The sequence below is a fragment of the Schistocerca serialis genome, chromosome 5 (assembly GCF_023864345.2).
Source record: "Schistocerca serialis cubense isolate TAMUIC-IGC-003099 chromosome 5, iqSchSeri2.2, whole genome shotgun sequence".
Lineage (NCBI taxonomy): Eukaryota > Metazoa > Arthropoda > Insecta > Orthoptera > Acrididae > Schistocerca > Schistocerca serialis.
In genome coordinates, this window is record NC_064642.1 from 407,842,914 (window position 1) to 407,867,165 (window position 24,252).

Consider the following 24,252-nt stretch of genomic DNA (forward strand, 5'->3'; position numbering starts at 1 on the left):
GCGAGTGTCCATTGCGCCACATCGCTCGGTCACACCATTTGGTTTTGACTTCTCTGGCTGCGTGTTACGGTTCTGTGGCGCGAACATTTTAATGTGTACCACAAGTGCAAACATATACATGGAATCAAAAAAAAATTAATTACGTAACTTTATATTTTCGAGGTTAACATTAAATAGTCGTGTCTACCCGTAGTAGACACAATTAGCGCGAGTGTTGTTCGAAGTCGTGAGTTTTGGCTTCCCTTTGCTCTACTTTTACGCATTCGAGTATTATACACACGTCTGTTGCTGGGACATTCTTTTCTTAGCATAGGGACAGGGAACATATTTCCTAACGACTGCCTCCTTCGACGTCTGTCTTTAACTGGTGTAGTGCTCAGGCTCCAAAGAATATGACGTCTTTCGCAGGTGCAAGTAAATTTCTTTCGTATTTTGTAGGAGCAATAGCGACACCTCGATGGTATCGGAGGAAATTTACTATCTCCAAAGATTAGTCCTCAGTAACACCGACAAAATGATAGGTTTCTGCAATAACATGTGCGGCCTCTCAGATCAGAATATGTAAAGAACATTCTGACTGATCAATGTACTTTCTACCTATGTAATGCACAATATATCCTTGCTTAGTATTAAGAATTATTTACAGAATTATCAGATTCCGTGGGATCACGCGGGTCAAAGCTAGTTAATGATGGAAAGAGTCAGCACGTGGTTTACAAAATGCTGATTAAAATATTAAAAAATTAATTAAGCAATAAAACGTGAAAACATTGAGAATATTCTAATAAACACCACATTGTAAGGAAATTTTTCAAGTGCAGTAATCAATTCCTGCAGAGATGTGGAGCACTGTTCACAAAGAAGCTTTTGAACTTAGATTTGAAGAGTTGGGGTTTATCCAGTCACTCTTTCAATTCACCTGGTGGAAGCCTGTTGAAAATGAAATCTTGTGCGTAGTGCACGCCTTTCTGTACAATGCATAAGGAAGTGTTATTCCAGTGCTAATTGGTTTTTCGGCAAGTGTTCAGTGAATGAATGTTGTAGTCTCTTCTGTATGAATCAGCATTACTAACAAAAAAATCTTTTGATGGAGTGTATGTAAAGGGGTGGCAAATTTAAAACTTCGAAAAACTTGTAGAACATGACACTCGCAAACTCACACAGTAGATTTGCACGACTGTCTTTTTCAGTGCTAAGAATATTCTTCGTACACTCAAATGGTTCCAGTTATGATATCACAGGAGGTAATAGAGTGAAAGGAAGCAAAGTAAACGAACTTCGGTATTTCATTGTCATAGAGTGTCAAGATTATTCTTGTAGAGAAGAAAGCAGCAATTAGTTTCTGTACAAGGTCTTGGATCTAGTACCTCCACGCAATGATTAGCACATTCGACAATCGTTCGGGAGGATGACGGTTCAAACCCGTGTCTGGACATCCTGGTTCAGGTTTTCTGTGTTTTCCCTAATTCACTCCAGGCAAATGTCGAGGTGGTTCTTTCGAAAGGGTGCATCAGATCCCCATCCCCATCCTTCACACACTTCGAGCTTGTGCTGCGTCGCTATGGTTCTTTGGAAAGGGTGCATCAGATTCCCTTCCCCATCCTTCACACACTCCGAGCTTGTGCTCCGTCGCTAATGACCTCGATATCGACTGGACGTTAAACCCAGTCTTCCTTCCTTCATGCAGATCTCCAAAAAAAGCTCTTCACCTACCCTGAACGTATCATTTACGACGGATTATTTATCTTTCGTGTTTTCAGATCTATAGTCATCTGCGTTTTTTTTTAAATGGAACTCGTCACATTCCCGGACAACGTACTTGTCGGGTTATTGCACAAGACGCTGCCATGCAGAAGGGAGTACGGACAGGTAGGCAAAAAGCGCGTGTCTCGCCTTGCCGTCCTTGGGCCAGCGAGGCTACGCACATAGTAGGCCGATTCAGCTGAGCTATGCTTCCGCCCGATACGAATCCTCGTGGGTGGCCACGTGACATATTCGATTCTTCAACATGCAAAATGGCTGACAGCTCCACTCTCGTATTTTTCTTGACTTCTTCAGTGTTGTCAAATCGGTGTCCTTTCATACCCCTTTTCATGCGTGATGAGAAAAAGCCGCACAGAGTCACGTCAGACGAGCAAGGTGCATGGGGCAGCGGAACCATGCCATTTTTCATTTTTAGCTAAGAGCTGTCTAACAGAGATGGCTGTGTGTGTGCAGCTGCGTTGTCGTGGTGAAAGAACCAGTCGTACTATCTCCCACAAGTCGGGTCATTTGTGACGAACACTGTTGCACAATCTTCTTAAAACTTCCAAATAAAAGCTTTGAGCACAAGCTCTCGTATTCTTTCAATATTTTCGTCGATTCGTGCAGTTGATGTACTCTCAGAAAGCGGTTTGTGATCAATCGACATGTCGCCATTTTTAAACAGAGCAAACCACTCGTACAAGTGATTTTTTCCCAAGGCGTCATCTTGGTAAGCTGTTTTCAACATTAAAACAGTTTCAGCATCATTTTTACCGAGCAGAAAACAAAATTTTACAGCTACACGTTGTTCACTTGGTGTAACTAGGTAAATCAGTTCAACGGTCGGAGGAAGGCTCTTCCAGTACAACTGCGGTGTTCAAACTAGCTTTCAGGTTGAGGGTAGCTTTATGGCTTACCATGTTTACTAGTGAAACAAGAAACAATTAACTTCAGTGCTAAATCACAGCTCAAACGCAATATCGACTTGAATGCGTGACTATAAAGAGGTAGCTGAAAAAGTTACTTTACCACAGAACACAGAACTGCACAATGTAAAGTATACTTAGTGGCATATGCCAAAACATAAGGAGGCGGTGGAGGGTGGGGTGGGGGTGGGGTGGGGGGGGGGGAACAAGGAACCTGAAAACGTCCAAAAAGTTTGAAACATGTCATAACTACATAAAATGAAAGCAAATATCTGACTTCTGTGTAAAGACTTTATACATCCAGTTCACTTCTGGATACGGATCAGCTCACAGATGAAACGTTTTATTATACTGGCATGCTGCCGATTGTGGCGCTTTCAACGTATCCTGCTGCAACAACATACACAACTTGTTTCATGCAAAAAGAATCAAAGTGTCCGTTACGTAATAGGGAGGGATTCCCAGTCTCCGAGATACATCCAGTTCTTGGAACTTCATCCTTCGGCCCGACTGGTACAACTATTCTTGGAATTGCGACAGCGAGATACACTCATATTCCACCAGGTTGCGGTTTCGCTGGAGGTTGGGAATCCCGCCTAAGCTGCGACTCGTTCTGCTTTTCCACAGAACTGTGGTGGAGTAATATGAAATCATTGCACTTAATCGACACAGCACCTCTCTCTCTCTCTCTCTCTCTCTCTCTCTCTCTCTCTCTCTCTCTCTCTGCCTCTGCTGCATCACCTACTTTAAACGCAATCGAACGGACCGTGCTTTTTACGCAAAAAGTGCGCCCTGTGACCTGTAGCAGAGGTTGATACATTGGATTCGTACTCTGAGGAACTCAGTCGAAAACCCGGCGTGCCTGTTCAGATATAGGCATCCTTCAAGAAGGCCACAGAGGGGTCCTTCCAACATCCTAGTCCGAACAAGTTATTTTCCGCGTACTCGACTCCGATGCCGACTGGGTGTTAAACTCCTCCCGACGTTCCACCCTACAGTAACTGACTCAGTATACCATCTGTTAGTGTCAGATAAATGTCACACCGTAGAGAAATGTGAGGCGAGAACTGCCATAATGCAAATGTCTTTCTTCAGAAAAACTCCCTTAAGGGATTACCTGTGAATGCACGAGTATCCGGAACTGAACATCTGCGAATACCCTTTTTCTGTAATTTTCATTGTGAGGGACGATTCCTCACAATACTAAGAAGCTGTGTCTGAAGTTTCTGACAGCTTAAGTTCTTAAACACATGCAGCTTTTATTAGTCATTAAAAATGTCGCTCCGATCCGTACCTGCTCACAGGAAATCCTGTGGGAACAACGAATGCACAGACAACCGTTAGGCTTCCACTCTGACGGTATTTATTTACTTGAAACCTGTTACAAACGCATACTCCCGGGTACGGTAAAAAATAGAACACCCTTTACCAAGCAGTAAAAGAGTAAAGTACCGGCATGCCCGAAGGAAGAATTTTCTCCTTGTCTAGAATAATTCATGGATGCAGATTGAAGCAACCAATGGAAATTTGAATCAAGGCTGCGATTCGAATCCAGGTCTTCGGTCTCCTGCTCGCTAGACGAAGTCGCTTTAACTCCCCCCCCCCCCTTCCCCCCTCCCCCCCCCCCCCCCCCCCCACACACACATATATACGAGATTACTGTGTAATTCACAATAAAGTGCCTAGCAGAGGCATCAATGAATCACCTTCAAGCTGTATCTCTACCATTCCACTCTCGAACGGCGCACGGGGAAAACGAACACTTACATTTTTCTGTGCGAGCCCTGACTTCTCTTATTTTACCGTAATGATCATTTCTCCCCATGCAGGTGGGTGCCAACAGAATGTTTTCGCAATCGGAAGAGAAAACTGGTGATTGAAATTTTATAAGAAGATTCCGTCGCAACGAAACACGCCTTTGTTTTAATGATTGCCACTCCAATTCACGTATCATGTCTGTGGCACTATCTCCCCTATTTCGCGATAATACAAAACGAGCTGCCCTTCTTTGTTCTTTTTCGCTGTCACCTGATGCGGATCCCAGGGCGGACAAGCGTGGTGTAAGCAGTCTCAGATCATAGATCATTGAGACTTAAAAACGTCTCTGGAACTATTTCGTTTAGTTTAATTCTCCTCTATTTGTAACATTATTTATATCATAAATTATAAAAATTACTTACAGTTGGAGTTGAATTATTTATTTCTCAATTCGTGTACATTCTAAACGAATGTCTTAGATATTCTTTAAGAATTGATCTTCAGCATTTTCTTCTTCTTCGCCATGCAGCCCGCAGCATGCTATGTAGTATTGTAGAAATCTCTAAAGCATTTCTATTATGAGTGAAGAATCTTAATAGATCTCAACCCAGTACTGTAAAATAGTACGCCGAGAGCATAGAGGGTTAAATATTTTAGGGATCGATATTTACAGTAATTTCATTTTGACTGATTTTCTACATCATTTGAGAATAATAACCATGTCGCTGGGACTGTTCATGGATTAAACAAGTACGTCTGGCAAGAGTTTCTGTTTTGGCAAAGGAAGCTGGTGAAAGCTCGTGTTAGGTTTGTCACCGAAACGTCTCTTGAGTGGCAACCGCTACACTACCTCAAGAACTGGGAGCGATTTCAAGAGAAACTCGTGATTTACATTTTATGTCGCATAGTAATCTATTTAATTATCACGCAGAAGACAACAGAGGGAGATCAGTTGTGGAACGTAATTTGTGTGGGTTACATTAAATTACAGTGGAAATTAATTTAAGCCGCGCTGCTGTTCCGTTTGTCGTCGGTAATTTTGCTGTGGTAGATCGTGTGAAATAAAACGCTTGTTATCGCTCCCTATCCTACAGCTATGCGCCGCTTACTGCTCGCGTGTAGAATAGGGCAGGCAATTTCTCTTTTACAAGTCTTCTGGAGCTCTCAACTGACAGCACATAAGTGTCGCAATTACCCGTTATATAACGGTGAACTGATACACTGACGAGCGGCAATAAAATTTCCATATCCCGTTTGCCAGTCTCGTACAAGTTCAGAGTCTGAAGTAGAGCATTTTCCTTTCTCGCTGATAGAAACACTCTTCGTTTGTCTTTAGCAAATGAGTATTTTGTTTGTCTAAATTTCATAAAAATTATTTTTAGTTGTCCAGAAAGAAAATGAAAGTATTCTTAGTCTGACACTTATTACACGTGTCTCTGTAGGAACCCGAAATTAGACATGTTTCTTCTAAAATACCACTCACTTTTTTGTGTCTTACCTCACTTTAATTACAGGGGCCACAGGTCAACCGTCTCTCAATGTGCATCTGACCTTTGTCCGGCTGGATGCATGATGTTATAACGTCATCTTAAAGTTATGTAGGGTGATATGGCGTAGTCCACCAAATCGCCTTCAGGTTTTCCACTGATTTCCTGTAACACATTAGACAAACGCCAGGATGATTCCTTCAGCAAGATGACATCGAATTTCCTGTACGACCCTTATCCAGGTGGTCCTGCGTGCAGTTTATAACGATCAACATCGACTGTACTTTAAGTTCTAAAACCCCTCTCCTTATTCGCAGAATGAAGTACAATTACTATGTTGGTAGGCTCGCCAGTCATGTCCGTATTTCGATTACGACGTTATTGAGTAGAATGATTGGAACCCTGTTTGGTAGTGAGGAAACTTTTATGACTGCACGCAGTTAAAACTCGCATTGGTCCGAAACAGTGCAGAAAATGATATGAAAGATAATACAGCTGAAAAATAGTATTTGGAATTATCTGATAACATCCTGCCAAGCTACTTCTGTCGAAAAGTTTTGAATATTTTGTTGTTTTCATAGTAATATGAAAAGAACTAGATGATTTCAAATGCCAAAAACTTTTCTTAGCAATAACGAAGTGAATCATATTGTAAATCTCTAAAGATAAAAAAAAAATTGGCCACTTTACGGTAGGTTTATTTTTAATTTCCCTTCGGAAATCACACTTGGCTGGCCCTGTGGCTGAGCGGTTCTAGGCGCTTCAGTCCGGAACCGCGGAGCTGCTACGGTCACAGGTTCGAATCCTGCCTCGGGCATGGATGTGTGTGATGTCCTTAGGTTAGTTAGGTTTAAGTAGTTCTAAGCCTAGGGGATTGATGACCTCAGATGTCGCATAGTGCTGAGAGCCATTTGAACCATTTGAAATCACACTTGGGTAATTCTCAAGAGGATCTTGTCTTGTGTCCTATTTCTTTCAGTCTTCCTGTATAGGACTCTTTCTGACTGCTGTGTACTTACATATAAATCCTTTAGCAATAGAGTAGGCAGCGCTTTTGTGTCCATTCCTAAGTCTTGAAATCATTATTTCAAGTTCAACTTCTGTAATACTGGTGGTGGTGGTGGTGGTGGTGGTGGTGGTGGTGGTGACGATGACCAAGATATATTTCCTTGGGTGCACGACAGCTAGGTCTCTGACACGCGCATGTCGTGAGCACTTCTTCATTTCTAACCCTGATCGACTGTTGATATAACAGCTGACAAACCCGGCATTCATTTTGCCAATTTTCTATTAGAAACGAGACCTCATGTGTATTCCTGCAGTAGACTCGGTGTCAGATTATCCCGGACAGTTTATGTACGCTGGGCGCAGTTGCTTTGCGTGTCTACATCGCAATTTTGTACTCTGTGGCAACGCCTCTTCTAGTTCTATAGACGGTTGCTGTTTTCGCTTACAACCGTTTGCGCTTCGCAGCTGAAAGCTGTCGTAAGTGCTGACAGGTGTCAGAGATTTTCTTAAGTTGACTCAACTGTAGAAGTGTCTCAGTAGTAAAGAATACAGTAGTAAAACTTCATGTATGATGTGGAATTTTTTCACGCGTCTCAGCGCTCATGACGCCATGGTTCAGATGGCTCTGAGCACTATGGGACTTCACGTCTGAGGTCATCAGTCACCTAGAACTTAGAACTGCTTAAACCTAACTAACCTAAGGACATCACACACACCCATGCCCGAGGCAGGATTCGTACCTGCGAGCGTAGCGGTCGCGCAGCTCCAGACTGTAGCGCCTAGAACCGCTCGGCCACTCCAGCCGGCATGACGTCATACCTCCTGATCTATGTATCAGACAACGATAATTTTGTAGGTTCATTCAGCGGCACATGTAGATGCTGTCTGCAAAATGTGTGGCGAATAGAATTCGTAGTAAAAAAGTAAAATTTAAACGTCGTGTGTAATGAGTCAATTTTTCACGAATCTCAGTGTTTGTAACGTTATATGTCGTGAACTATTTTGATACGATGATATAACTTCGTAGGTTTATTTATCGGCATGTGTGGATACTGTCTGCGAAATTTATTGCGACGAGAGTTAGGTTCACATAAGTGATAAATTTAAATGTTATGTTAAGATGCGGCAGTTTTTTCACCGCATCTTATTGTTGAAGATGTCATATCTCCTGAGCTATGGCAGATAAGTGGTTCTTACCACCCCATCGATGGTTGCGTGACAGTGAGGGATATGTGTACCAAGTTTGATTGAAATTGGTCCAGTGGTTTAGCAGGAGACGTGGAAAACACACAAATATCTGTTTTTATTATATGTATGGATTCGACTGGGACAGTCTTCCTCCTTCCGAAGTATTGCCAACTTAATTGCCAATACCATTGGGTTTATTGGCATTCTCCCTAATAGCCAAGTGTTATGTCTTTCTGCAGACGTTATTTTTTCTGACGGCGACCTCGGTACGCGCTTAAATTGTTGCGTAAAGCTGTCGTCTTTGCTGGAAACTGACTATCTCATGTTCTTAACATTATCTACAAGACCCAAAAATTGGTTTTATTTTTGTGGGAGAAAACAGTCAGACATCAGCAAAATAACGATGAATCTCAGCGACCAATAGAGATTCCAATCTTCGAAAATCTGGCACATAAATAGACATTATCCAACTTTTTATGCCTGAAACTTATTTTTAAAAACAGCCGGAAGACGTAAAAATAAATCGTTTTAACATTCAATTCATTAAAGGTGAATTTTGATGTCACTGTTGCGGTTATTAGGGTGTGTTCACTTAGTTATTTAGGAGTCTACTTTTAAAGATGGTACACCATAAATTGAAAAGCTTGTAAATGAACAACGACATGTAGGCTCGTAGATTAAGAGACGCTGGCAGGAAACGCGTGCGTGGGCCTCCGTGGTGGACCTATTCCAGCTTCTTCCATTCGTTTTCCATCTCGCTGCTTATCCAGCTTTATAGTACCACATTCTGTTATGTCTGGCTAGAAACGTGCGAAACCATTCTTCATATGTATTTATACGTTCTTGATTCCGTCGTATATGTCAGGGTCATAACTGTCTCGCATATAATCATGTAGTCGTAGACTTACTGCATCTATGTGTCGTGTTCTCTTTTTCTCTCGTTATTTCTTAATAATTCCCTAGATACAACTTCAGCTGTTTCTCTTTTACCTTGAGACAGATACATTTACGTGTCCAGGAGCAAGTAGTTTGTCTCACCGTTAATATTTAGCGCGTATCAAATGATACAGTAACTATGATAGGTCTTGTGTATGTTTCCTTTTTTTTTTTTTTTTTTTTTTTTTTTCCAGTCCATTCCACAGTTTGTGCTGGTCCTTCTCTCAATACGATAATGAGATAGATTATTGTACCCAGAAATATATTCCTTACTTCGGAAGGACTCTTTGTTTATTAACCTTTCGACAAATACTTCGACATTTTAGTAAGTCAGATGGTGTTAGACCTCATTATTCTGGTTGTAGATCAACGGTTCGAAATATTTTTTTGTATAAATAACAACAAATAAATACGTGTCCTTAATAAATCTTTCTTGTTTTTGTATATTGGCTATGTACTTGTCCGCGTAATTCATCTAGTTTCCCCATTTCTTTCGATCTCTTTTCACCTAAGTGATAAGTAATCTGTTGTTTATCGGTTAGCTATGAATTTCATGTTTTCACTCATCCCCTACTTTCATAAATACTGTCTTCTATTGCATATTCCCAGCCTCTTACAGTCCCTGAAACGATATGTAAATGATTTTTCTGAAGAGCGTCGTCATAATGTTAGCATGTTCAAGTGCTTTTGGTCAGCACGTCATTTTCTGCGGTCTCGTCCTACTACAATGCCGTTACTAAGCCGAAAAATTACGATAAGTGATTCAAGGGAAACAATCTTCCTCTAGACTTCATTCGTATAGCGACATCTACCTGTATGTATGCAGCGTGATTGAAAAGATCGAAAATCATTTTGTAGACCGCACGTGACACTACGACCGTTGCATTGCCCTTGTCGGCTGGCAGAACTACAGTTTGCTTGTCCTCCCACAGACTTCTCAGCGCTAGTCGTCTTTCGGAGATGTTTGATCCTAGCATTGACGCTTTGGTGAGTGTTCCACAGGTTTCGCTCCGAACCTCTTCTGCTGCTTCCGGTGGTAGAGAAACCACAACAAACTCTATGGAGCATATTAGTGTAGGTTGCGAGACGAAACTCTGCGTAGATTTCTCACTGCTATCCAAAAACGAGGTGAACGATGAAAACTCGCTTGTCTATTGGCGTATCCTATCCTATTCAAAGTTTAATATGGTCCAGCGTCGAATGTATTATTTGCTTAATGAGTACCTCTCAGAAATAGTGTTGTTTTATTCTAATCTTCTATTAGCCCATTTCCTCTTTCTCCTTCCGTCTGTCTGTCTATGTCTCTACACATCTCTCTCTCTCTGTCCGTCTCCTCATATGTCCTCTCTCTGTTCATCTCCCCTTCTTCCCTTTCTCTATCAGTTTTCTCCTTCCACTCTGTTTATCTCCTCCTCCCCCATTTCTCTGCCTGTCTCTTCCAACACCTGTCTCTGTCAATCTCCCCCCATTCTCCATCCTCTGTCCGTCTCTCCCCTCTCTCCTTCCTCTGTCCATCTCTCCCCTCTCTCCTTCCTCTGTCCATCTCTCCCCTCTCTCCTTCCTCTGTCCATCTCCCCCTCCCCCATCTGCCCTGTCTGTCCATTTCCCCCTCTCTCTTTTCTCTCTCCTTCTCCCCTTCCTCTCTTTTCTCTCTCCATCTCCCTTTCCTCTCCTTTCTCTCTCTCTCTCTCTCTCTCTCTCTCTCTCTCTCTCTCTCTCTCTCTCCCTCCATCTCCCCCTCTTTCTCCTTTCTCTGTCGATTTCCCCCTCCTCCTATCTATGCCTATCTCCTGCTTTCTCCTTGCTATCTGTTCATCTGCTCACCCTCCCTTCTCTCTCCACGTTATCACACTCACCGCAATAGGAGGCTGGTGGTTCTTAACCTACAGTATTGCTTTCCAGATTGTAACAAATATGTGCACCAAATTTGATTGAAATCGTTTCTGGGGTTTCGAATGAGCTTTTTACCCATGGCTTTGCTCGCATACACAAATGTCAAATATATTTCACATGTAATTAACATATTTCACACGTATATGTACGCATATTGCACCTATATGTCTAGCGAATTTCGCAATGCAGTTTCATTTTCACGGAACTCAATGTTAATGACGTCGTAATCCTTGAACTATGATCTGTAAAATGATGCAATTTTGGAGGTAAATCCAGTGGCATATGTGCCTACTATCTGTGAAATGTGTTCTGAGGAGAGTTAATAGTAAAGGAGAAACAAATCGAAACGTCGTGCATGATGCGGCAGTGTCTCACGCATCTGAGTGTTCATGACGTCATAGCTCATGGACTCTGTGCCATACAGTTATATATTTATATATTTACATTCAGCGGCGTATGTGGATACCGTTTGTGAAAAGTGTTGCGAACGGAGCTAATAGCAACGAAGTAATAAATGTAAACGACTTGTCTCACACGGTAGTTTTTCGCGCATTCAGTGTTTGACGTCATATCTCCTGAACTTAGTGTCGTGCAGTGATGTAATATTTCTGATACCTTCAGTGTTGTATGTGAATACTGTCTGCAAAATGTTTCAGGAATGGTAGTAAAGAATTAATAAATAAAAATCTCATGTTTCAAGTGGCAGTTTCACTGCGTGAACAGTGAAACTGTAGAAAGCGATAAACTTTTTTTTCATTTCATCATTTTGTGGGGGTCGTCAGCTAGACAAATTTTTTTAAAGGTTTGAAATTATGTGTAAATTCAGTTGCGAGTCTCCAAGTGCTCTCATACTCAAATAGTGGATGACTAAAGTATAGGTATTCTTGCGATATGGGCTACACTGCTTTTTCACCCCCACCCTTTGAGAGATGGATGAGTCTTTTCCCCATTGCGATTCTTTCCAAACAGTAAGTGATATATGTACCAAGTTTGGGTGAAATCGGTCCAGTGGTTTAAGAGGAGATGTGAAATATACATACATACATACATACATACATACACATCCATTTATGTAATTTGTATGGATTTACATTAAATATCTGCCGTCCGTTTTGGAGTTTTGAACCAGGCTAAAACTTACAAGGGAAGGGTGATAAGCGTACACTGACAGACGCACACGAATCTTGGAACCGTAGCTAAGACAGTTGTGCTGATGGAGAACGTGTGTTGTGTGTTGCAGGCCTGATGATGGACAGCGAGAAGAAGATCTTCGAGATGATGGACGAGAAGTCGGACATGTCCAAGTACTGGATGCCGCTCATCTGGGCGACCAATATCATCAACCGGGCGCGGCGCGAGGCGCTCGTCACCAGCGACCACGTCGTCCAGTCCATGCTGGTCGAGCTCTCCGACATCCGGCGCCGGCTCGGCTCGCTCATCGGATACGACACCGTCTGCGTGCCGCTCGTCTACACGCAGGTCCACTCTCTCTCTCTCTCTCTCTCTCTCTCTCTCTCTCTCTGTATCCTATGAATAACGTGCTCATTTACTGCTTTCTAACGCTTGTTCACTCTTACAATAGAACTGAGCAACCAGCATTGCCCAGATATGTATTTATTCCCATTCCATCAGCCCATCTCCTCCTTACCTCTCGTCTCTGTCCACCTTCTTCTCCCGCTCTCTCTGTCCATCTCCTTCTCTCGCTCTCTCTTTCCACCTTCTTCTCCCGCTCTCTCTGTCCACAGACCCCCCCCCCCCCCCGACCCCAAATCTCAGTCCATCTCATTCTATCGCTTTCTCTGTCACTCTGCTACTCCCCCCTCTGTCTGTATATCTTCACCACCCCACTCTGTCCATCTGCTCCAGCCTCCTCTGTCCATCTCCTCCCTCCCCCTTCCCAAGTCCTTCTCCTCCTCTTTCCTTCTTCTCCTCTTTCCTTCATCTGTCTGTCTGCTTCTCTGCCTCCTCTATCTTCTCCTCTTCCCTTTGTCTATTTCCTCCTCCACCTCACTGTGTCCATCTCTTTCTCCCTCATATCTGTGTCCATGTCCTCCTTCCCCCTCTCTGTCTGTCCATATCTTCTTCCCCCTTCTGTCTCTGCATTGTCACCCCACTCATTAGAGTAGTGGTTGCTGGTTGCTGGTACTGGTCCCCACAGCATTTCTTTCCACATAGTAACATGTGTACCACGTTTACTAGAAATCGTTGCAAGGTTTAGAAGGAGCTTTTTAACCGCAACTTTGCCGGAGTACACACATACCACATACATTTTTACATATTTCACACTTATTTCACATGTATTTGTAGCGAATTTTGCCCTGCAGCTGAATCTCCAGGACGTCATATCTCCTGAACAATGAGCCGTACAATGCTGTAAATTTCCGGATATACCGGGCGATCAAAAAGTCAGCATAAATTTGAAAACTTAATAAACCACAGAATAATGTAGATAGAGAGGTAAAAATTGACACACATGCTTGGAATGACATGGGGTTTTATTAGAACCAAGGAAAAAAAAGTAAGTATTGCTAGACGCGTGAAAGATCTCTTGCGCGCGTCGTTTGGTGATGATCGTGTGCTCAGCCGCCACTTTCGTCATGCTTGGCCTCCCAGGTCCCCAGACCTCAGTCCGTGCGATTATTGGCTTTGGGGTTACCTGAAGTTGCAAGTGTATCGTGATCGACCGACATCTCTAGGGATGCTGAAAGACAACATCCGACGCCAATGCCTCACCATAACTCCGGACATGCTTTACGGTGCTGTTCACAACATTATTCCTCGACTACAGCTATTGTTGAGGAATGATGATGGACATATTGAGCGTTTCCTGTAAAGAACATCATCTTTGCTTTGTCTTACTTCGTTATGCTAATTATTGCTATGCTGATCAGATGAAGCGCCATCTGTCGGACATTTTTTGAACGTTTGTTTTTTTTTGGTTCTAATAAAACCCCATGTCATTCCAAGCATGTGTGTCAATTTGTACCTCTCTGTCTACATTATTCCGTTATTTATTCAGTTTTCAAATTTATACTGACTTTTTGATCACCCGGTATATTTTTATACTGTTGCGAAATGTGTTGGGAATGAAATTAGTAGTAAAGACGTAATAAATTAAAACGCCATGCGTGATACGGCAGTTTTTTATGCACCTCAGTGTTTATGACCTCATATTTCCTGAACTATGTGTCGTACACAGTAAAATTATGCAGGCAAATTTAGTAGTATATGTAAATACTGTCTGCAAAATGTGTCGTGAAAGCAGGTAGTAATAAAGAAGTAATAAATCAAAATGTTGTACTGCATGAACAGCAAAAATGTAGTAAGCGATAAGCGTCTTCCCGTTAATCATTTTGTGAGGCTTCTTAACCAAAAAAGTTTACTAAAGGTTTGAAAATATGTGCGAAGTTTGTTGCACGTCAATAAGTACTCTCATTCTCAAACAACGAGTGAGTAAAATTTGCAAATTCGCGCGTCAGGATCCACATTACCTATCCGCCCCCATCCCCGCCATTTTCACAAGCAGGTGGTTGTTACCCCCGCATTGTTTGTCTTAAGATAGTAGGTGTACAGATTTTAGTTGAAATAGGTCCAGTGGTTTAGGAGGAGATGTGATACATACATACAGGGCGCAGTCTGACGACATATGGTTTCTTGCTCCAGCGAGAACACCCTCCAGTGTCTTTGCTGTCTGTGTTTTGTATTCCGACAAGAGGGCAGCGGCTAATTAACATTCAGCCCTTCCCTCTGTTTCAGCTGAAACTGAAGATGAGGAGAGTGCAGTACAACTTAACATTCTGTCAAACGTGCGACGTGCTGCGTAAAATATTATGGAGGAATTTTTAATGTGTAATGAGGGTGACTGATTCATGCATGTTGTCTGTAAGTGATCAACCAGCCGCATACCCCTGCATCATTATTTTAGGACATTCGCTTCTAGCCATTTTGGTTTACCTGGCCATGAATGGTAAATCTGGCTTCATCCCTAAACAAGATACGTGATACATCTGGAGTATCCTGTCTTAATGCCAATGTACAGAAGTTAACACGATTCTCATAGTCGTTTCCATGCAGCTTTTGATGGAAAGAGATGCGATAGGGATGGAACCTATGTCGATAGAGAATACTCGTGCAACTTCCTCGTGCGATTTCGCAGGAGCTAACGTGCGGATCAACATTACTTTCCCCCTCTTCTGTCGTCACTTGTTTCCTTCTGTTACCGTCTAGGTGGTACACTACCACTTTCACGTAAGTGACCGAAGAGGCTGATAAATAACTGCCGAGATGGTTGACGTCTATTGTGGTATCTTGCCGCATACACCGTACAAAAACGAACTGCATTCTTCCTACACTCTCCATGCACCATAAGCATGTCGTCCTTTTGTGTATTGGTAACTCGCATCGTTCACTCACGGCCTTCTGCTTGGACTGCCACGCTCTGACTAGCAAGGTCGCAGTGCCCTCTAGGAACACAGAAGCACACTGCAAGGGAACGTAACATGATCGTACCTAGCAATTACGCAGGTTGATGGCACAAACAAGTATCAGTGTGAAAACTGTTGAAAATACGATGTCTCGTAAATCCTGAAAGAAACACCACTGACATCCTAATTTACTCTACTCTTAGTTTGTTAATGTCAGTAGTCAGTGATCAATTTAAAGTGTGTGTTTGCACAAAACATATACTTGCTAAGTATTATTACGATCTGTTTAGTGGATAACAATACGAAAGGTCTGACTACTAATCCATTTTGTGAAAACCGCACCAACACCACCTCCATTAGCGCAATATATGCGGTGCAAGTCTTAGATAATTCAGATGTATACTCTAAAGCCACATTGTTGTGTTCAGCTACTAGTAACGTGACTAAACTCCATTTGCGGCATAAACAGCTGAGATATTGAGATGTTAATGGCACTATCAGGCACTAGATAGAATTCTTCCGGTTTACTTTCTAATTTAGGACTCAATGATCATTCAAGCCTTCGCTGACCATGTCCACCGTCGTTGTCAGTAGTTGCCTTTAGTGTCTGATGCTACCGTGATATATTATCATGTCGCCTGGTGTAACCACGCAAAGGCCAAGAAATTTACTACTAGGAATTACGTCGATGTCTGCGGTGCAGTAACGCAGCCGCTATGCAAGGAGTGCCTGCACCCAGCGAGCTGGTGTAATAGTAAGGCACCGACTTCCTGTCCGGGAGATCCCCATCCAGTCTTGCAGACTGTGGTTTTCCGTAATTCCCCGAAACTCCTTAACTCAAATGTAGAGGTGGTGACCTTGAAAGGACTTGGCCGATTTTATTCCCCGATGTTGAGCTATTTCCTCTATAATCTCGTCATCGACGGGACCTTGGCAGCCTGCTGCCCCTTCCTTTGAATACCCGTTTCAATGCACCATTAATGCTTGAAGTTACTGTTGTTGAACAATCTAACCTTCCAGTAGATCACTGCTTGAAACAAGAATTTTGTCTCAACAAGCATAAAGGGGGAGAAATAAAAAAAGAAGCACCGCGAGAAATACTTTCGTTAAACATAATGCTGATGCTCGCGAAGACTGCAGGCTGTGCTATTGCATTTGAACATGAACGACACATGCAATGTCCTTAATACGTTGCAAGTGTCAGTCATGGTCAGAACAGTGTTCTTTATACACTGAAGAGCCAAAGAAACTGGTACATCTGCCTAATACCGTGTAGGGCCCCCGCGAGCGCGGAGAAGTGCCGCAACATGACGTGGCATGGACTCGACTAATGTCCGAAATAGTGCTGGAGGGAACTGACGTCATGAGTCCTGTAGGGTTGTCCATAAATCCGTAAGAGCATGAGGGGGACGAGATCTCTTCGGAATAATAGATTGCAAGGTATTCCAGATATGCTCAGTTCATGTCTGGGGCGTTTGGTGGCCAGCGGAAGTGTTTAATCTTAGAAGAGTGTTTCCTGGGGCCACTCTGTAGCAATTCTGGACGTGTGGGATGTCGCATTATCCTGCTGGAATTCCCCAAGCCCCTCGAAATGCACAATGGACATGAATGGATGCAGGTGATCAGGCAGCATGCTTACATACGTGTCACCTGTCAGAGTCGCATATAGACGTATCACGGGTCCCATATCACCCCAACTGCACATGGTCCACCATTACAGAACCTCCACCAGCTTGAAAGGTCCCCTTCTGACATGCAGGGTTCACGGATTCATGAGTTTGACTCCATATCTGTACACATCCATCCGCTCAATACAATTTGAAACGAGACTCGTCCGATCAGGCAGCCTGTTTCCAGTTATCAATAGTCCAATGGCGTTTTTGAAGGGCCCAGGCGAGGCGTAAGGCTTTGTGTCGTGCAGTCATCAAGGATACACGAATGGGGCTTCGGCTCCAAAAGACCATATCGATGATGTTTCGTTAAATGTTTCGCACGCTGACACTTGTCGATGGCCCAGCATTGAAATCTGCAGCTATTTGCGGAAGGGTTGCGCATCTGTCACGTTGAACGATTCTGTTCATCTGCCGTCGGTTCAGTTCTTGCAGGATCTTTTTCCCGACGCAGCGATGTCGGAGATTTGACGATTTACGGGATTCCTGATATTCACGCTACACTCGTGAAATGGTCGTACGGGAAAATCCCCACTTCATCGCTACCTCGGAGATGCTGTGTTTCATCGCTCGTGCGCCGACAATAACATCACGTTCAAACTCACTTAGATCTTGGTAACCTGCCATTGTAGCAGCAGTAATCGGTCTAAAAAACAACTGCGGCACGCACTTGTCTTATATAGACGTTGTCGACCGCAGCGCCGTATCCTGGCTGTTTTCATATCTCTGAATTTGAATACGCATGCCTAGACCAGTTTATTTGGCGCTTCAGTGTAATTGTAAGAGCATTATGTCGGAACTAAGTGAATTCGAACGTGGGAAAAGTGTTGCTTCTCGCATGGTGGGTGCTTCCGTACTTGGATAGCCGAAGTATTTCGTGTCTCAAGAGGCATCGTATGGATGGTTTTTTACCGCATACAGCGAAAGCGGAAAAACATCATCTGCTAAGTCACAACGCGGATGAAACGAGTGTAATGCGATCGTGACGGACGGAAGAGTGTTGTCACGTAACGTAAGTGGACGACAGCTGCATAAGACACAGCAGAACTGAATGTTTCAATCGCGAACCTTGTCACCATCAAAACAACACAAAGGGAGCTCCAGAAGCCCGTAACAGATAACCGTGATGCCTAAGCCGTAACATATGGACCATGGAGCAATTGTAAGAAGTGATTCGATGGGATGAGTCTTGTGTCACACTGTTTCCAGCTTGTGTCCGAGTTCACGTTCCAAGAGTGAAACTTGGCAGTGATCCCGTGATAATTTGGACAGTCTTATCGTGGTATTCCGTGGACGCCTTGGTTACTCTGCAAAGTAGCATTACTGACAAGTATTATGTGAAGTACCTCCCCCGGTTGCCATAGGCAACAGGTCTCAATACTATTGAGCTTTTGTGGTCCACTTAGGAGAGAATGGTGCCTGATCTCAAACCATCTTCATCATCGTTACCTGAACTTGTCACAACTTTCCAGGAAGAATTGTATAAGAGTCCTTTGAAAACCATTAAGGAGCTATATTTATCCATTCGTAGGCGACTGGAAGCTGTTTCCTACACCTTATTAGACATGATAATATCTTGCGTTTTTAGTGATTCCATATTTGTGTCCATTCCTGTAACTCTGTTAGTTTGTGACGCGATCGCTGATTTACAAAAATATCGGTGTCAATGTGGTGTCGCGTATCTGCACAACGTTCCAACACTGTACACATAAGGAATGACAAAGGTAACAGAAGCACCGCTCCGCTCACATGAACAGTTAGTTACTAATCTCAGGAACTCTGACACCCAGAATGGTAATCACGTTTTTCTTCTTAGATGATCAGAATATAGGTTGAATGCTTTCCTGTCCAGAAACTTAGATGTAGCCCCGAAGCAACGAAGGGGTTCTAGGAGGCTAATTTTACGATAGTTGACCGTTAGCACTTCACCGTTTCTTATAGAGAGCAAACTTCGTACTTCACCAAACAAGGTAGGACAATGATTTGCGTACTGGACGCTGTGGGTTCTCTGAATTGTTCAAGGTACATACCGGGATAGTTCCTTTGAAAGAACAAGACCTATGTCCTACTTCCGTAGTCTCTGATCAGCCCGTTGTCGATGGGACTTAAAACCACAATCATCTTTCTCGTTTTCATTACGAGCCCAACGTCTCACCGCTGCACCAGTTAATTATTTCGGAATACAAAGCACTAAACAAAATGTATGTGCAGGAAGTAGTTAAATAACAAAGTTATCAACGATCCGTGGCTTCAGAATTAAGAACAGCGCTGAGACTTGTGGAATGACGAGAACCACAACAAATACATGTCGTTGAGATAAGGCCAGGAACAAAGGCGTCGTAAACGGCTGTATGTGAACATACAGTGAAAGATGGAACATATGTTTTGGAGTTTCTTTTTACGACAGTACTTTCGGTTTAAAGAAAATGTGTGTTAAGCGTTGACAGTCTCGCGTGTGCACGTGCACAACGCGTTCGAATTTTCTGAGGTTTTTCGGCGTCCCGTATTCAGTTCTGTCGTAATTTACATGTCTACTATTGTTTGAGAGAATTGTCTCTGGAGATCCCTGATTATCATGACTGATTTGAAGCTGAGAAAAATTTGGTTTCTGGTACCTCCTTGGTACTTTTTCTTCTACCCCTTAAAACTGTATAAGCGCTTGAATAAAGTAATAGTTTAGCTAAAATGGCGTCAAATCTCTTCTTCGTCGACTTATTCTGTTTCCTTTTCAATATCAGGAATACTGCTCGTTCATGAGTTCTTCGTTGCACCTAATTTTTGAGGTACTACTGCAGGCTTTTTTTTTTACCACGTTATCGTATGGAAGTAATAGTTCGATTATCCGTAGCTGTTATACGTTGCATAGAAGACATTATAGTTTAAGTCGAAGATGCAACCGTTTTTTTTTTCCTTTACTTCAATACTAGTTTTTACTTGTGCTGATTACCACCTGGTAAATCGTATTTAAGTCGTTAAAATGCGCACAGAGTCGTGGTTGCTAAATTAGGATTTTGGTTAAACAGATTTCCACGTCTTAAAGACGATGTACAATTTATAATGATCACTGCTCGAAGCCAGTAGTGAAAATAGACACATAACATTGCAGCTTTGTTGGTACTACGTCTTACATGAATGAGGTCTTTTCTTATTCTGAACCGGCCTTTGTGATTGCCTGGAAATAAGTAAACGAACGGCACACTTCATCCATAAAATATGTTACTCAGAAGTTCATTTACTCTTTAGTGACGTACGGCGTGAGATTATCGGCCTGTAGCACCCTGTCTCCCTTTCCCATTCCCACGTCGAATTGAGAACATATATCTCTAATAACTACGACTTTGATGAAATATTACATTTAAACATTCCTTACAACTATGAGGAGAGACTGATTCCTTAAAAATTACTTATCGGTTGTATGTTTATAATATTGTACTTGTAAATAATGTAATAGAACTAGAATCCCGTGCAACAACAGGTAGAGATTTTTTGTTCTTTTCCTAAATCGATGTAATCGATCAGCAGACTTTAGCAAGATCTTTCTTGCCCAGTCAAGTTTGTATTCCATTTCTGAAGACATCATTGCTTGGTTCACGTGTTAATAAGCAATTCATCGCTTCCTTAGTGTTTAAAATATTCAGTTGTCTTTCGGGAATCATCAACTACGTCTCTTTTAAAACCACAATAAATTTCAGAGGCGTCGCTCATGGCGTAGGCTTCCGCAAGGGGCGAAAGTCTGGGCACTTTCCCGCTCCCGGAATCTGGCGATAGAGAGTTTTGTTTAGTTGTAAAGTCTCACTCATTTACGGCACTGACTGTGTGCAATCACTGAACTACAGATGACACGTCGCAGAGTTCGAGGGGAAATACTGTGAGTTTGCAGTCACTTTTTTTCGCCAGAGGTAATGTTGTTGTGCAGTCAAGATAAATAACAGAACAGTGACGAGGTACTGTCCATAGTCGTCTTCCCCGTACAGCCCATATCAAAGAGGGGGAGTATACACAGAGAGGCTGTGACACTTTCCAGCGCCCCCTGCGGTGCCACACTCAACTATTATCCGCCCTACTTTCGGAAGTCTCTGTGTTCGAGTGACTAAAATGAGGAAGTACTGTCGTGTTCAACTGGCTTCGGAAATCGGTCACGTGGCGCCATTGCACTTGCTGTGTGGTGCGATCTTTCTCTTGACCGCTAGATTTACCAAAGCGTTGTTAAGGATTCCATGATATCTATATATTTGTGACAAGTAAGATCATATTTATGACTGCTTCTCGTTTAATTTGCATCAATTCAAGCTGTGTTCAAAGCTTCTTTCTATTCACACTCTCGGAAATCCCACCATATTCGGAAATAAACAGCCAAGTATTTGTGACATGAAGGAATATAAATTTAATTGCTGCTCATTTCTCTCGCAACAGTTAGATTAGATTCCTGTACAACAACCACCTTTAAAATCGCGAAATATTCTGAGAAAACGGCCAAATGTTTGTGACAAGAATGAATGTGTCATTGTTGCACTCGCAGCAGCGGCACCCTTCGTTTTTTAATCAGTGTCGAGTCACAAAATCGAAGAAACTTATTCCTTATATGCTGACAACATCGATCGTGGCAGTTTATGGTTCAAATGGCTCTGAGCACTATGGGACTTAACTGCTGAGGTCAGCAGTCCCCTAGAACTTAGAACTACTTAAGCCTAACTAACCTAAGGACATCACACACATCCATGCCCGAGGCAGGATTCGAACCTGCGACCGTAGCAGTCCCGCGGTTCCGGACTGAGCGCCTAGAACCGCTAGACCACCGCGGCCGGCACTGGCAGTTTATGACACTGTTACATGAATAAGGAAGTCTCAGAGTGTGTTACAAACGCGAAGATAAAAAAAAGCGTGTACCAGGATGCTAACATACTTTCTTCGACTCCCCTATCGCATATCACGGGGTCCCGAGTTCGATTCCCGGCCGTGTTGGAGATTTTCTCTGCCCGGGGGCTGGGTGTTTGTGTAGTCATCATTTCATCTCATCATTCGTGACAGTGGCTATATTGGACGGTGTAAAAAAAATTGGATTGTGTAAAAATTGGGCCCCACAAACCAATCATCACCACCCTATCGTACATCTCTAACGCATAATCAATGCGATCGGTGACAGTTCCGAAAATTATTATCGTTCGTTTTAGAACCTCCAAGGACTTTTGCAGTTCACGTATCCTTAACTGACATGTAGTTATAACAAATCGTATCCAAACGTGTTTGGGACAAATCATCGATGCGACATTGCTCTGAAACAGCGTACTGTCATAACACGCAAGTTATAATACGGAAACAACGAAATACCATGACTCTTCTCAAAATTAACGAGCGTGGAATGTCAAGAGAGTGATTATCGACGAATACCAGTGAAAGCAGTTGTGGGTTCCTCATTTTAATCACTCGCCATTCTGTGATTATTTTAAAAGCGAAATAGTACGTGTGCGAGCTTGTGAGATATTCTGTTTCCGAATTTCTTTTCGAGATCACGCCTAAAGTTTGTGCAGTTTATAGCCGGCCGATGTGGCCGAGTGGTTCTAGGCGCTACAGTCTGGAACCGCGCGACCGCTACGGTCGCAGGTTCGAATCCTGCCTCGGGCATGGATGTGTGTGATGTCCTTAGGTTAGTTAGGTTTAAGTAGTTCTAAGTTCTAGGGACTGCTGACCTCAGATGTTAAGTCCCATAGTGCTCAGAGCCATTTGAACCATTTTTGTGCAGTTTATAACCGAGCGCGCAGAAGCAGTGAAGCTAAGAATATACCTCACTTTGCGTGCGTATTGTTTAAAAGTGTTATCTATTGTTGGTTTTGTTCGTTGCTGTTATACACCACCACAGAAATAACTGTCATGTGTGTAACTTTGCGTGAATATGTGAATTTATTACTTTCGGCTAGGTTTCGCAATTTCTTTACACACTATCACGTACACTATGTGATAAAAGTATCCGGGCATCCCCAAAAACAAACGTTTTTCGTATTAGGTGCATTGCGCTGCCACCTACAGCCAGGTACTCCACATCAGCCACCTCAGTAGTCATTAGAGATCGTGAGAAAGCAGAACGGGGATCTCCGCGGAACGCACGGACTTCGAATGTGGTCAGGTGATTGGTTGTCATTTGTGTCATACGTCTGTACGCGAGATTTCCACACTCCTAAACATCCATAGGTCCACTGTTTCCGATGTGATACTGAAGTGGAAACGTGAAGGGACACGCACAGCACAAAAGCTTACAGGCCGACCTCGTCTGTTGACTGACAGAGACCGCCGATAGTTGAAAAGGGTCGTAATGTGTAATAGGCATACATCTATCTAGACCATGTCACAGGAATTCCAAAATGCATCAGGAACCACTGCAAGTACTAGGACAGTTAGGCGGTAGGTGTGAGAACTTGGATATCATAGTCGAGCGGCTGCTCATAAGCCACAAATCACGCCGATAAATGCCAAACGACGCCTCGCTTGGCGTAGCGTGCTTAAACATTTGACGGTTGAACAGTGGAAAAACGTTAGGTGGAGTGACGAATCATGGTACAAAATGTGGCGATTCGATGGTAGGGCCGGCCGAAGTGGCCGTGCGGTTAAAGGCGCTGCAGTCTGGAACCGCAAGCCCGCTACGGTCGCAGGTTCGAATCCTGCCTCGGGCATGGATGTTTGTGATGTCTTTAGGTTAGTTAGGTTTAACTAGTTCTAAGTTCTAGGGGACTAATGACCTCAGCAGTTGAGTCCCATAGTGCTCAGAGCCATTTGAACCATTTGATTTTTTTCGATGGTAGGGTTGGGTATGGCGAAGGCCCGGAGAACGTCATCTACCAGCGTGTGTAGTGCCATCAGGAAAATTCGGAGGCGATGGTGTTATGGTGTGGTCGTGCTTTTCGTGGAGGGGGCTTGCATCCCTTGTTGTTTTGCGTGGCACTGTCACAGCACAGGCCTAAATTGATGTTTTAAGTACCTTGCTTCCCACTGCTGAAGAGCAATTCGGGGATGGCGATTGCATCTTTCAACACAATCGAGCACCTGTTCATAATGCATGGCCTGCGGCGGAGGATGGGCCAACACCATATTGAATTCCAGCATTACCGATGGAGAGCGCCACGAACTTGCAAGTCATTTTCAGCCAGGTGTCCGGGTACTTTTGAGGAAATAGTGTACCATGCCCCTTTGTTCTGACTTCCAAAAACATTGCGGAGGATTGTTCAGT

The 24,252-nt window shown here is 43.1% G+C and overlaps 1 protein-coding gene across 1 annotated transcript in view; it reads left to right on the top strand.

Annotated features, from left to right (window-relative positions):
• LOC126481138 (bestrophin-4) overlaps positions 1-24,252 on the top strand; it is a 569,514-nt gene that overhangs the window by 424,572 nt on the left and 120,690 nt on the right. Inside the window, exon 5 of the mRNA XM_050104689.1 lies at positions 12,180-12,418. Coding sequence (XP_049960646.1) covers positions 12,180-12,418 — 239 coding nt within the window. The remainder of the gene's footprint in view (positions 1-12,179; positions 12,419-24,252) is intronic.